This window comes from Oncorhynchus clarkii, chromosome 7 (assembly GCF_045791955.1).
Source record: "Oncorhynchus clarkii lewisi isolate Uvic-CL-2024 chromosome 7, UVic_Ocla_1.0, whole genome shotgun sequence".
Lineage (NCBI taxonomy): Eukaryota > Metazoa > Chordata > Actinopteri > Salmoniformes > Salmonidae > Oncorhynchus > Oncorhynchus clarkii.
This window is the reverse complement of record NC_092153.1, coordinates 11,987,605-12,001,803: the sequence shown is the minus strand read 5'-3', so window position 1 is coordinate 12,001,803 and position 14,199 is coordinate 11,987,605. Positions and strand designations below refer to the sequence as shown.

The 14,199-nt window shown below is 45.0% G+C and overlaps 1 protein-coding gene across 3 annotated transcripts in view; it reads right to left on the bottom strand.

The window, feature by feature from the left end:
* Positions 1-8,946, bottom strand: part of LOC139412876 (striated muscle preferentially expressed protein kinase-like) — a 58,451-nt gene extending 49,505 nt beyond the window's left edge. For 2 of the 3 annotated variants that reach the window (XM_071159670.1, XM_071159671.1), the window contains exons 1-2: positions 8,356-8,883; positions 7,593-8,140 (exon numbers count right to left, since the gene is read on the bottom strand). In XM_071159670.1, coding sequence (XP_071015771.1) covers positions 7,593-7,986 — 394 coding nt within the window. In that variant the 5' untranslated portion in view covers positions 7,987-8,140; positions 8,356-8,883. Of the gene's footprint in view, positions 1-7,592; positions 8,141-8,355 lie in introns of all 3 variants that reach the window. The other variant, XM_071159672.1, reaches the window with a different exon arrangement.
* Between the last annotated feature and the right edge of the window lie 5,253 nt (positions 8,947-14,199).

Here is a 14,199-nt window from a genome sequence, read left to right as displayed (position 1 = left end):
GGGAATGTAATGGGATTTCACATCACACAGATGCCTCTTGCTAGTTTATCTCATTCTCTAGGTCTGGTCTGTGTTAGTCACAGGACTGGATAGTGGACTGGGGTGACAAAGAGGGGAGAGAGAGGGGGCAGAGACAGACTGAGAGAAGGAGAGAAAGAGAGAGGGGGGGGGCAGAGACAGACTGAGAGAAGGAGAGAAAGAGAGGGGGGGGCAGAGACAGACTGAGAGAATGAGAGAAAGAGAAAGAGGGGGCAGAGACAGACTGAGAGAAGGAGAGAAAGAGAGAGGGGGGGGGGCAGAGACAGACTGAGAGAAGGAGAGAAAGAGAAAGAGGGGGCAGAGACAGACTGAGAGAAGGAGAAAAAGAGAGAGGGGGGGCAGAGACAGACTGAGAGAAGGAGAGAAAGAGAGAGGGGGGGGCAGAGAGAGACTGAGAGATATACTATGAGATACTCTATGCCTACAGTATGGACTAAAATTAGGAGGTACTGTATCTACCATGTGACCAGACAGACAGGCAGTCGGGCTGACAGACATACAGACAACTGGGGGGGGGGGGGGGGGGGGCTCACTGGGGGGAGATAATGTATTTACAACTGCTCCCACAGAGTCTTTGAAGTACTGCAATATGATCCTTTGAAACAGTGTACTCCCTAGTATTTGCTGTAGCTGGTACAGTCATTTTATGGATGCAATGCCCAGACATTTTTCTCAGAGTCTGTTAATAGTTGAGAGCCTAGAAGAAGAGACTATCCTCAGAGGCAGTGCGTGTCTAGTTATCATCATCGGGGGATGCTGTGAATAGCCTGCTCATTAGATGAGTATTATTGGTTTGCACTGGAGGCCTGTCAGCCAGCCAACACCTGTTAGGTTTGAAACATCCTGGTCCCCAACTAGAATTAGAAGAATAGGTCAATGGCGTTGTACCATTACATATTCTATAAGGAGGTAATGGAAGAGAATGAACAGTAGACAATATGAGTCTGATGAGGTCTTCTGTGTCTGTTGTGACCTCATCATGGTCCCGTCCTTTTTTACTTCAGACTTCGTCCCAGTAAGCACAACAACATCAGATTGTCAGAAGATAATAGATAGCTGAACAGTAAGAACGAACCTACTCAAGAGCCCAGACACTTCCCACCTTTTCCGTGTGGTTGGTTAGAAAGAGTTCTAACACTCACCTTTGGGTTTCTTTCTTCTGGGGCCGGTCACACCGTCGCTCACACTTCTCAAAGCCTTCCGAGCTTCCAGATACTCCTTCTTTAGCATGGCTCCAGTTGATATCTCTCTCACTCTCTTATTCGTTTAACATTGGGCCTCTCAGATGTGTAATCCTCGTTAATCAAACGTCCGTCTTCTTGTCGAACTCTCAAATCCCCATCAAATCCCAATCTAAGCCCATTCCTCTACACTTGACAGTTCTTCCTGGTTTTACCCTCAAATCCTGACCTTAGTGAGGTAAGGATGACTTATTTCAAAATGGCCACTTCTCCTTAGTTGGTATGTGTATCCCAATCCCATGGAGGCAAGGGTGAATATGAGATCCTTAAAATGGCTTCTCCTCCCAGACTGCTAGATGTCCTGTCTACTTCATGGTCAGGGTGAGGACATATTCCTTAAGATGGCTGCCTCAATGCACCTGATGGTTCCCTCTGCCTCGCTCAGGCCCTCTCTCTCTCTCTCTCTCCCCCGTTCCCCCTTACTCCAACACAACAACACCAAGCCCGGTGGTCTATTTCGAGTGGGCTATTGTACACCCCTGTTACCCCTGCTCTGTACCCTTACAGTGGACCTGCCCTCCTGTAATAAGGAGATTACAGACAGGGCTGAAACGACCTTTACTGTCCTGTCTGACTCTCTGCTTGGACTGAGAAACCCCCTACTAGTGACAGACTGAAGAAGGCTTCCTGTGATCCTGTGATGCACAGAAACAGAATCTGAACTCATTAAAGAACAGAGAAGGTTTGAACACAACTTATTGAGTGGGAGTTGTTTACATTTCTGTCTGTTTTGACAGCCAATGAACATGGCAAAGATATCGTTGTCAGCCATGAATAACTTCAACAAGCTGCTTTAAAGCTGAAATACTTAATGGTGAAACTGCTACGTCTGTTGAGTCTTGAAAACCCGTCCTTAGGCAACACAGTGACTAGGTTTCAATGATGGACTCTTTTGGCGTAGAGGAAGTACATCACTGCCTACGTCGATAAAGAAAACAAATCCGGGGACTCAAATCACAAGCCAGACATGCCAGAACGTCGCAACTCAAAACCAAAGTTTGCAGGCAAAACCGTTGCAGTGGTTTTAGTGAAGGTTGAAGGTGATCTCCGTATTGCTAGCTACTATTTTGTATTTTATTCAAGCTGATAAAGTATTGATGTAGGCAGTGAGGTAGTTCCTCTTTGCCAAAACAGTCCATCATTGAAACCAGACCCTAGTCGCTGTGTTGCCCAGGGTCGTGTTTTCAAGGCTAACATCTGCTTGAGATATTTCAACATTACACAAGTAACGGCAAACAACAAACACTGTATTTCCCCTTTGACATCATCACACTTGCGATGGAACAGCAGAATATGTACTGCCGTTGTTTTTTCCATGCTGCGGAACATGCCTCCACCTCTGTTCAGTCATCAAAACAATCACCATAACAAAGGCTCTGGGCTGTGGGGTAAAGTACTGAAGTAAAAATACTTTAAGAAACTACGTAAGTCGTTTTTTAGGGTATGTGTACTTTACTATATTTACTTTTACTCCACGACATTCCTAAAGAAAATAATGTACTTTTTACTCCATACATTTTCCCTGACTCACTAAAGTACTTGTGTCATTTAGAGTGCTTAGCAGGACTGGAAAATGGTCCAATTCACACACTTATCAAGAAAACATCCCTAGTCGTTCCTACTGCCTCTGATCTGGAGGACTCACTAAAAACAAAAGCTTAGTTTGTAAATGATGTCTGAGTGTTGGAGTGTGCCCCTGGCTATCCACAAGTTAAACAATCAAGAAAGGAATTTTAAATGATGTATACTTTTACTTTTGATACTTAAGTATATTTAAAACCAAATACTTTTAGAATTTTACTGAAGTAGTATTTTACTGGGTCACTTTTACTTTTACTTGAGCCTTATTCTATTAATATTAAGATATCTTTACTTTTACTCAAGTATGACAATTTGACTTTTTCCTCCACTGGCTCTGAGGGAGAACATGGTCTCTGTTTCCCCTAAAGCCGATTCGATCTTTAAGTAACTATAAAAAGTAGAGGTGAACTTTTGAATGACGGACCAAAAGCAGAATCAATTTGACAGGCTAAAAACACATGTACAGAGTGTGGTGGTGGGCTACATTGTATTCTACATCTGAAGGGGATTGTTCACCACTATGTCTGACGTCACTAAATTGGTCTCCTGCTTGAGGATATCAAATGTTAGACACGTAGACCAAATTCTGGAGTGCATATATACCCACCGACAGTGTGAGTCTAAGACATGGGTCTATAACTGCACAGGAAATATATTCTGAGGGTGGGAATCCACCCTGTCAACTAGTCACGGGGTCGTTAAATTACAGTAGAGTTCTGGTTAGCATAGCATAGCTAGCCACACTGAAACTCCCTAGATCCACAAGGACACTGGAGAGGACAGTCACAATATTTGGCATAACAAACCGTAGTTGTGGAATATGGGCCAGAGGCGTGGGAGGATCACGTTCAAGTCCTCCCAAGCATGGGACTATCCATGTGCTGTTGCATTCTGGTTTCCTTCCCAGAATAACAAAATGACGGAGGTTTGAGAGGCCAGTCTAAGAGCATGCATGTTTGGTAACTTGATGGGGGTTTATATAAGGCAGTCATAACACCTTTATGGATGTTTCATGTAGTCTAAATACCATGTCAACTAAAATACCAGTTACTTGGATAGCGCTCAGAGAAACATGATGTAACCATTGCGGTGGTTTACATCATTAAACATCTATCGTGGACGTATGACACTGACAGATTCTCGTGGACAGATGAAACGTTGAGGATCTGTCAAGGCTCACGTATAATTATGTGATTACAGGCAACAATAGTTTCTGGTTGGGTCTTTTGTTGTTGATTTTTGGACCAATCAGTACGGGGAGAAGGCGGTGCTTAAGCAGGTACAGTGATTTTCAAGCCTGTGTGTGGATGATATACAGTTTCCACTAGATTCCACAGCCACAAAGTCAAAATGGTCTGTATTGTAAAAATTCATGAAGACAACATTTGCCCATGAATAACACCGGTAGAATTAGCGGAAGGAAGGGGTTTGGCTGAGAGCTTCCGTTGGCGAAGGAGGAGACTTCACTTCCTTCCGTTGCAGAAAGGTAACCATAATTGTTAACAGCATTCCCCCCCAAAAGTAAAACAGCAAATTACAGATTTGCGCAAGCAGATTTTACTTCTGGGTAACCAAGATTATAAGAGTTGTAAAATCATTGAATGTGTGAGGGAGTTACGTTTACAGACTGACCTCATGTCAAGTCATTGAAGTGATTCAGTGGTCAAAGCGTAAACACTACTAAGCCAAATATGATGTGTGAAAAAGTATTACAGTCACAGGCTTGTTGTGGTCAGTACTGACATATGGTGCTTTTTGACTTCTTAAAGGGCCAGCCTCAAAAAAGACCTACATGTGATGCATCCAGTCTTTTCTACATGCATCTATTACCAGAAAAAACACACACACTTCCTCTATCATTTTATACATCTATATCTCCCACTCCCTCAACCCTCCATCTCTCTTTCATCATAATGACTGTGACTGAGTGTGACTGTCCATAGCCTCAGCCCCACTGAGGCACTGTGGTGTTGCTATAATTACTTGTGATGTGTACTGGTGCAATAGGAGAGCCCGATGGCATCCACACATCTCTGGAACACAAACCCCCTGGCACATACCATGCCACAAATAAGAGAGGAGGGGATAGAGGGAAGGGAGGAGGGAGAGAACCACACAGGGGTCTGGGGCAGGGAAAGAGGGAGAGAGAAAGAGAGAGAGAAAGAGAGCGAGAGAAAGAGGGGGGGTGAGAGGGAGAAAGAGAGAGAAAGAGAGAGAGAGAGAGAGAGAGAGAGAGAGAGAGAGAGAGAGAGAGAGAGAGAGAGGAGGGGGGTGAGAGAGAGGTGAAAAGAAGGGCAGAGAAAGGGGAGATAGAGTGTCTGAGAAGAGGCTTATTGGTCATGGAGGGAGATAGATGGTCACATGCAGGTTGAATATCACCAGGAGGAGAGATAGACATAGAGACCCACCAGGAGGAGACACAGAGACCCACAAGGAGAGGCAGAGACACACAGAGACCCATCAGGAGGAGAGAGAGACATAGAGACCCACCAGGAGGGGAGAGACACAGAGACCCACCAGGAGAGAGAGAGAGACACAGAGACCCACCAGGAGAGAGACACAGAGACCCACCAGGAGAGAGAGAGACATAGAGACCCACCAGGAGAGAGACACAGAGACCCATCAGGAGGGAGAGAGACACAGAGACCCACCAGGAGGATAGATAGACATAGAGACCCACCAGGAGGACAGAGACACAGAGACCCATCAGGAGGGAGAGATACACAGAGACCCACCAGGAGAGAGAGAGACACAGAGACCCACCAGGAGGATAGATAGACATAGAGACCCACCAGGAGGACAGAGACACAGAGACCCACCAGGAGAGAGAGAGAGAGACAGAGACCCACCAGGAGGAGAGAGAGACACAGACATGAGAAGAGAGGGGTAGAAGGTTCTAGGCAGAGACTCAAGAATAAGACCAATATGTCAACAGGAGAGGGGAGAGAGGTGAGAAGAAAACAAGAGGGTGTGATGGGTGAGGAGAGAGGGGGAGACAGCTGAGGAGAGAGGGGGAGAAGGCTGAGGAGAGAGGGGGAGAAGGTTGAGGAGAGAGGGGGAGAAGGCTGAGGAGAGAGGCAGAGAAGGCTGAGGAGCGAGGGGTAGAGGGCTGAGGAGAGAGGGGGAGACGGCTGAGGAGAGAGGGGGAGAAGGCTGAGGAGCGAGGGGTAGAGGGCTGAGGAGAGAGGGGGAGACGGCTGAGGAGAGAGGGGGAGAAGGCTGAGGAGAGAGGGGGAGAAGGTATGGGGGCAGAAAGTGATAAGCAGAGATTGTCTGGCAAAGGCCAAAGAAGTCCCCAGGAAAGGGAGAGAGGGGAGAGGAGTATGGTGCGATTGCAGAGGAAGAGGGAGATCAAGAGAGAGAGGTGGGAAGAATGAGAACCGATAAAAGGGCAAGGAAATAGATTAATAGAGGGGGGGGGAGTGAGAGCTGAAGGGGAGTATAAAGAAGATGAGATGAGAGGGGAGTGAGTTAGAGTTCCTCGTCTAGCCTTTCAAACAGGCCGATCCATCTCTCTCAGTCGGTTACGGTGAATTCATGCCGTCAGAACTCCCACCCTCAGCAAAGGAGCCCTCCAAAGCATTCTAATTATAGCTAGTATCTTATGAAACAAGGGGATCAGGGCAATGCTTTCGGCTTCACCACGCACAAAGTACAAGAAGTGTCCTTTGTCGTACCGTCTTCCCTTTAATAGCGTTCTCACCGTAAGATTCTGTCCTGCGTCCCAAAATGGATTCCTATGTCCTTAATTGGGGAGGACGGGCTCGTGGTAATGGCTGGAGCGGAATAGTTGGAATGGTATCAAATACAATTTACTCTGTTCCAGCCATTATTATGAGCCGTCATCTCTCAGCAGCCTCCACTGCCACTATATAGGGAGTAGAGTGCAATTTGGGACACAGACAGACAACGTGTTGGGTGGCATTGGGTTGTGGGACACTATGTGGGGAGCTCCAGTTACATCTGTTCATTCTCTCATGTGATGTGGTCCAGACTAATGACATGGCCTTTACTGACTGGTGAGCCACATAGCATTTGTCTGATTCCTTTACTAGATGTATTAAAGGGACAGCTCTGCAGGCCCAAATGTGATACTGTAAACACACAAATAAATACACAAACATCTATTAACAGTTATTCAAATGGAGTAATCTCTCTCTCTCTCCATCTCTCAGTTGCACCCTGGACAAAATGGCCGCCATATCACTTCAGTTTGCTCCAAACTGCAAAACAACAATCATCCAACCAGGGGGTCAGAAGGTGAAGGGTTCAACTGCTAAAAGATCACAGCGACAGATGACATGGGGGGGTCACACCAGCACCACCCTAAACCGCTACGCCTCAATTTAGACTGAGGAGCCAAATTTAACCTCACCCCTCTCAAGACAAGTGTTGCTAGCTGACGGCTTCTACAGTAGAAGTCGTTTTGAAGGAGCAGGGTTGAAGTACTTTGAAAGAGCAAGGGTTTTCTAGAGTGGAATGGACAGCTATTTGAGATGGAATTAAATCAATATACCACCAGCAAACCTGTTGGGTACATTGTTGTTGGCTTTTGTAAAGATTGGTCCTTTGCTTACCGAGCACCTTTTAAAAAGTAGATGGATAACAGATGTTCCCCTGCATGCTTCCCTTGTAGACTTACACAATGTTTTGTGAGGGTTGTCCCCATGTTTCAATACTTAGCAAACACAGATGAATCATAATGTTGTCCCAATGTTTCCCCAACGTTACCTTCTCCCAGGTCCATAACGGCAAGCAGGGCGCTGCTCTGAGCCTCCCCCAGGCAGTTGCTGGCCACGCAGGTATAGAGACCAGCATCACTGGCCTTGCAATCCCTGATCCACAGACCCCCAACATCCTTCTCCCCAGGCGGGGCCAGGAGATCATTGTTACGGTACCAAAACAGAGAGGGGGCAGGTTGACCCCCCACAGACACCCTCAGGCGGATATCACACCCGGTCCCCACTGCAGCCTTGCGGAGCTTGCGCACGAACACCGGCGGGGTTCGACCTGGGTCCCCTGTGTCCGGAACTACCTGGTCCTGGGAAACTTTGGCCCGTTTGGAGGGGATACCAGGACTGAGGTGTGTGCTGCCTTCTGCCATTTTCTTTGGGTTGGTGCTCATAGTTCTGAACACTTCATGTTCAACAAGTGACAGCCTTTTAGATATGGGTTGCAGTTACTGAGTGTATGGAACAATCCTTATGAAATCATTCATTGGTACTTCTATTCCTTGGTTGGTCAGAGGTACCGCTCAGCATTCCAATTTGATCTGGAGTCTGTGGTTACATAGATATACAGTAAGTTACTGCCACAAATTAAATGAACATGCAGCTGCAACGATGAAGTCCACTTATGGAGACACAAATAAAACACAGAAGGTAACCAATTAACTTATCATCATAAAGTTACCCCAAATCCCTCAATAAATATCATGCCAGTGGAGGGACAACATGCCTTTAACCCAATTATGAACCCCTGATAATGAACTTACCTCGTCACCTCCCAGAAAAATATGCAATCCATTTTTTTCACATCCTCGCAAAGTCCAGTTAAGGTAACAAGATCTGGGAAGCCAAATATTTTATCTGGAACAAATTAAAGTGTCCTCTCTCTGCCTGCCCTCCTGTCCACTGGAGCCCCTGGTGTAAGTCCACCTGGATCATCTAGACTTAGCCGCCATCGCTACGGCCCTTTGAAGGGGGTCTGGGGCTCTGCTTACACCCCACCGAAGAGTGGAGAGAGAGAGAGATCTGACCTATGGAGGCTCCAATGTCACCACTATCCAAACTGGCTCTACTTGGACTCAATGAGAGTGGCTCTAGTGCACCCACACTACTCTTTAATTATTGTCAGGAGTTAAGCTCCCTCTCTCTCCCTCGCTCCCTCTCTCTCCCTCGCTCCCTCGCTCCCTGTCTCTCCCTCGTTCCCTCTCTCTCCCTCGCTCCTTCTCTCTCCCTCGCTCTCTCTCTTTCCCTCTCTTTCCCTTGCTCCCTCTCTCTCCCTCGCTCCCTCTCTCTTTCCCTTGCTCCCTCTCTTTCACTCACTCCCCGTGGTCGAGTCTCCTGGTAGGTGACGGGCAAGTGCCCACAGCCTTGAAGTGACAGCTGCGTCCTGGATAGGTCAAATTTTTTGGGCAGCCCATGTGTGTGTGTGTGTGTGTGTGTGTGTGTGTGTGTGTGTGTGTGTGTGTGTGTGCATGCGTCAGAGTAGAGAGGGGAGCCAAGGGGAGTAGATAAATGTGTTCTGATTCTAAGTCAAAGCTAGGCACCCAGCAACATAAGAGCACTAACAACTACTGGTAGCTCACATGCATACTAACAACTATTGGTAGTTCACATGCATACTAACAACTACTGGTAGCTCACATGCATACTAACGACTATTGGTATTTCACGTGCATACTAACAAATACTGGTAGCTCACATGCATACTAACAACTACTGGTAGTTCACATGCATACTAACAACTACTGGTAGCTCACATGCATACTAACAACTACTGGTAGCTCACATGCATACTAACGACTATTGGTATTTCACGTGCATACTAACAACTACTGGTAGCTCACATGCATACTAACAACTACTGGTAGTTCACATGCATACTAACAACTACTGGTAGCTCACATGCATACTAACAACTACTGGTAGCTCACATGCATACTAACAACTACTGGTAGCTCACATGCATACTAACAACTACTGGTAGCTCACATGCATACTAACAACTACTGGTAACTCACATGCATACTAACAACTACTGGTTGCTCACAAGGAAATAAAGCCAAAAAAACGTAATTACTTCTCTAACTCTGTTCAAATATCTTAAATCTCACAAATCTTGTGTTTTTGTTTTGAAATAGGTTGCATTATATTAGATTATTAATTGGTCATTCATAACCTCATACGTCATTGACAGCTTGTCATCATGACTAACTCTGGGTCACAGCAGTAGGAGGAGAACCATGTGTGCTGGTATGGGATGAATAAACCCCATCTACAGCTCCTCTGTCTGTCTGGTCACCATGGAAACAGACTATATAGGGCCGTGGACTTGGACCAGAGTCATATATTTAGAGAGTACATCCTCTGACTTGGGCAAAGATCATCCTCTGGTCTAGGCCTCAAGCAGAGCATGAACCAAATGGTGATGTGTGCTAAGAGGAGACATATTGCTAATAAACAATGCAGTGTCTGTCTGTCTGTCTAGCTTACCAATTATAGTCTTCACACCAACGTGCAGTGTTGGGAAATTATTTTTCATGTTGAATTATGTGCACCCAACACTTTGTTAAGAGGTTACAAATTTATCATATTGATAAAAAAACGCCAGTTCCGATTATTTGAAGCAGCTTTGAATAGAGAACTCGCCATTTAGGATGCACCTGCGGTGATGATGGGAGCGCATCTGGTGTTTATTTTCAGGCAAAAGTCGCATGGCAACAGAGTTTATCCATCAATCACACGAACTTGGACAGACCGCTCCCTGCTAACTGGCCAACAATTGGGTAAAACATTTTTAGGTTTTGAGCAATGTATTTTATGAAAGTCGGGTTTTTCGGAAGTTTAAACAATATTTAGCCCTATAACTTTGCCGGTTGAAGCGGTTGCCCTTAAAGTCAAAACGTATGCAAAAATGTATCCTCTAATTTTATTGCCTAAACTTTCTTTCATTTATTGTCTGAATTTCGCAAAAGATACCTTCGTATAAACTATACTGTAACAGTAGTCCTGTGTCTGACCTACATTTATTGTATATTTTCGTATAAAATAATTGTTTATTTATGACAAGAAATACGTTGCGCGCTACTATGGACATGGTGCTCCTCCACGCGCTCCTTTATTACGAGATTTCGTTCGTAATAAACGCGCCAACAAACGTAGAATTGGAACTAAAACGTTTAGTTTGCTTATGGACGAAAGCTGGAATAGCTGATTTAAATCGACAAAACGTCCATCCTCATTCAAAACGTTGAATCAAATTTGAATATTTAGGGATAATTAACTGAGTGTATCTTAGGCTACTTAATTTAAAAAAAATTGTATTGAACATTTATCTCAAAATTAACTGATCTGGGACTTGGACATTTTTTTTAATGCAAATTCAACTGCTTGTAAATTAAAAACAATTTCCCCACTTTCAGGTATGGATAGCATTCAACCTCTGTCTCCATAGTGACAGTTCAAGTCTCGAACATTTCAAGTCTTTGGTCTCCAGGGAAAACCACCCAGCCACAGCTCCATCTAAAGCCTTTAAAGTCAAACCTCTGAAAGTGCTAAAACTGCTAACTTACGCCGCCCTTCAAAACCCAAAAAGGCTCAAGTCCTCTGGGAGTCCATCCTGTTTCTGTAAGAAAACAACCCTGTACTGTCAACAGAATGATCCCGAGGATGGTTGTTAGTCCAGACTCAGAGAGCCCAGGCCCATCCCAGAGTGCTGTGCAGCAGCTGGGCGACAGTGCCAGGCATCCAGAGACCCCAAAGCCCAAGAAGCCCAAATGGGTCATGAGGATCAGAGCCTTCAAGGACCCTGATACCCTCCCACCGAAGAAGAAGCGACAGAGGAAGACGGAAAAGAGGCCTGCTGTGCCTGCCAGGACTACCGGTTGGTCAGATGAGGCGTCTGTTATCAGGGAGCACAAAAGAGCAGCCAGCCAGAGTGAAGGAGGAGATGGAGACCTCAGTTCACCACCAACCAAACGCTCCACCAGCCAGACAGAGCAGGGAGCTATTGTCCCTGACACTGATATTCACTCCTGTGTGTTTGCACCCACTCACCTATTCCTGCACACATGTGCAATGTCGCCCACTGAGAAGAATGAGTGTTAAAAAATTATTATTATTATTATTTTTTGAATTTGGCCCCTTTTTTCTCCCCAATTTCGTGGTATCCAATTGTTTAGTAGCTACTATCTTGTCTCATCGCTACAACTCCCGTACGGCCTCGGGAGAGACGAAGGTTGAAAGTCATGCGTCCTCCGATACACAACCCAACCAAGCCGCACTGCTTCTTAACACAGCGCGCGCGCACTGCGCCCGGCCCGCCACAGGAGTCGCTGGTGCGCGATGAGTCAAGGATATCCCTACCGGCCAAGCCCTTCCTAACCTGGACGACGCTAGGCCAAATGTGCGTCGCCCCACGGACCTCCCGGTCGTGACCTGTTGCGACAGAGCCTGGGCGCGAACCCAGAGTCTCTGGTGGCACAGCTGGGGCTGCAGTACATGGAGTTTAGGATTTTATAAAAGATTGTAAAAAAATGTTTTATTACTCCTGAGGATTTTTTTATTTACTATCTCCTACTACTACTTCAAATATTACTGTTACTACTGTTACTGCTGCTACTACTACTGTTACTGCTGCTACTACTACTACTACTGTTACTGCTGCTACTACTACTACTACTTCTAATATTACTGTTATTACTGTTACTGCTGCTACTACTACTACTGTTACTGCTGCTACTACTACTACTACTACTACTACTGCTACTACTACTACTACTACTACTGTTACTGCTGCTACTACTACTACTACTGTTACTGCTGCTACTACTACTACTACTGTTACTGCTGCTGCTGCTACTACTACTACTACTGCTGCTACTACTACTACTACTACTACTACTACTGCTACTACTGCTGCTACTACTAATACTACTACTGTTACTGCTGCTACTACTACTACTACTACTGTTACTGCTGCTGCTGCTGCTACTACTACTACTGTTACTGCTGCTACTACTACTACTGTTACTGCTACTACTAATACTACTACTGTTACTGCTACTACTACTACTACTAATGTTACTGCTGCTACTACTACTACTACTACTACTGTTACTGTTGCTACTACTACTACTACTACTACTACTACTACTGTTACTGCTGCTACTACTACTACAACTGTTGCTACTACTGCTACTACTGTTACTGCTGCTACTATTACTACTGCTACTACTACTACTACTGCTGCTGCTACTACTACTGTTACTGCTACTACTACTGTTACTGCTGCTACTACTACTACTGTTACTGCTGCTGCTACTACTACTACTACTACTACTACTACTACTACAACTACTACTGTTACTGCTACTACTACTACTACTGTTACTGCTGCTACTACTACTGCTACTACTACTGCTACTACTACTACTACTACTACTACTGTTACTACTACTACTACTACTACTACTGTTACTACTACTACTACTACTACTACTACTGCTACTACGACTACTACTGCTACTACTACTACTACTACTACTACTGCTGCTGCTACTACTACTACTACTACTGTTACTGCTGCTACTACTAATAATACTGTTACTGCTGCTGCTACTGCTGTTACTACTAATAATACTGTTACTGCTGCTGCTACTACTACTGTTACTGCTACTACTACTGTTACTGCTGCTACTACTACTACTACTACTGCTACTGCTACTACTGCTGCTGCTACTACTACTACTACTACTGTTACTACTACTACTGTTACTGCTACTACTACTGTTACTGCTGCTACTACTACTACTGTTACTGCTGCTGCTGCTACTACAACTAATACTGTTACTGCTGCTACTACTACTACTACTGTTACTGCTGCTACTACTACTACTATTGTTACTGCTGCTGCTACTGTTACTGCTGCTACTACTACTGCTACTACTACTACTACTACTACTGCTACTACTGCTGCTACTACTAATACTACTACTGTTACTGCTGCTACTACTACTACTACTACTGTTACTGCTGCTGCTGCTGCTACTACTACTACTGTTACTGCTGCTACTACTACTACTGTTACTGCTACTACTAATACTACTACTGTTACTGCTACTACTACTACTACTACTGTTACTGCTGCTACTACTACTACTACTACTGTTAATGTTGCTACTACTACTACTACTACTACTACTACTACTACTGTTACTGCTGCTACTACTACTACAACTGTTGCTACTACTGCTACTACTGTTACTGCTGCTACTATTACTACTGCTACTACTACTACTACTGGTACTGCTGCTGCTACTACTACTGTTACTGCTACTACTACTGTTACTGCTGCTACTACTACTACTGTTACTGCTGCTGCTACTACTACTACTACTACTACTACTACTACAACTACTACTGTTACTGCTACTACTACTACTACTGTTACTGCTGCTACTACTACTGCTACTACTACTGCTACTACTACTACTACTACTACTACTGTTACTACTACTACTACTACTACTACTGTTACTACTACTACTACTACTACTACTACTGCTACTACTACTACTACTGCTGCTACTACTACTACTACTACTGTTACTGCT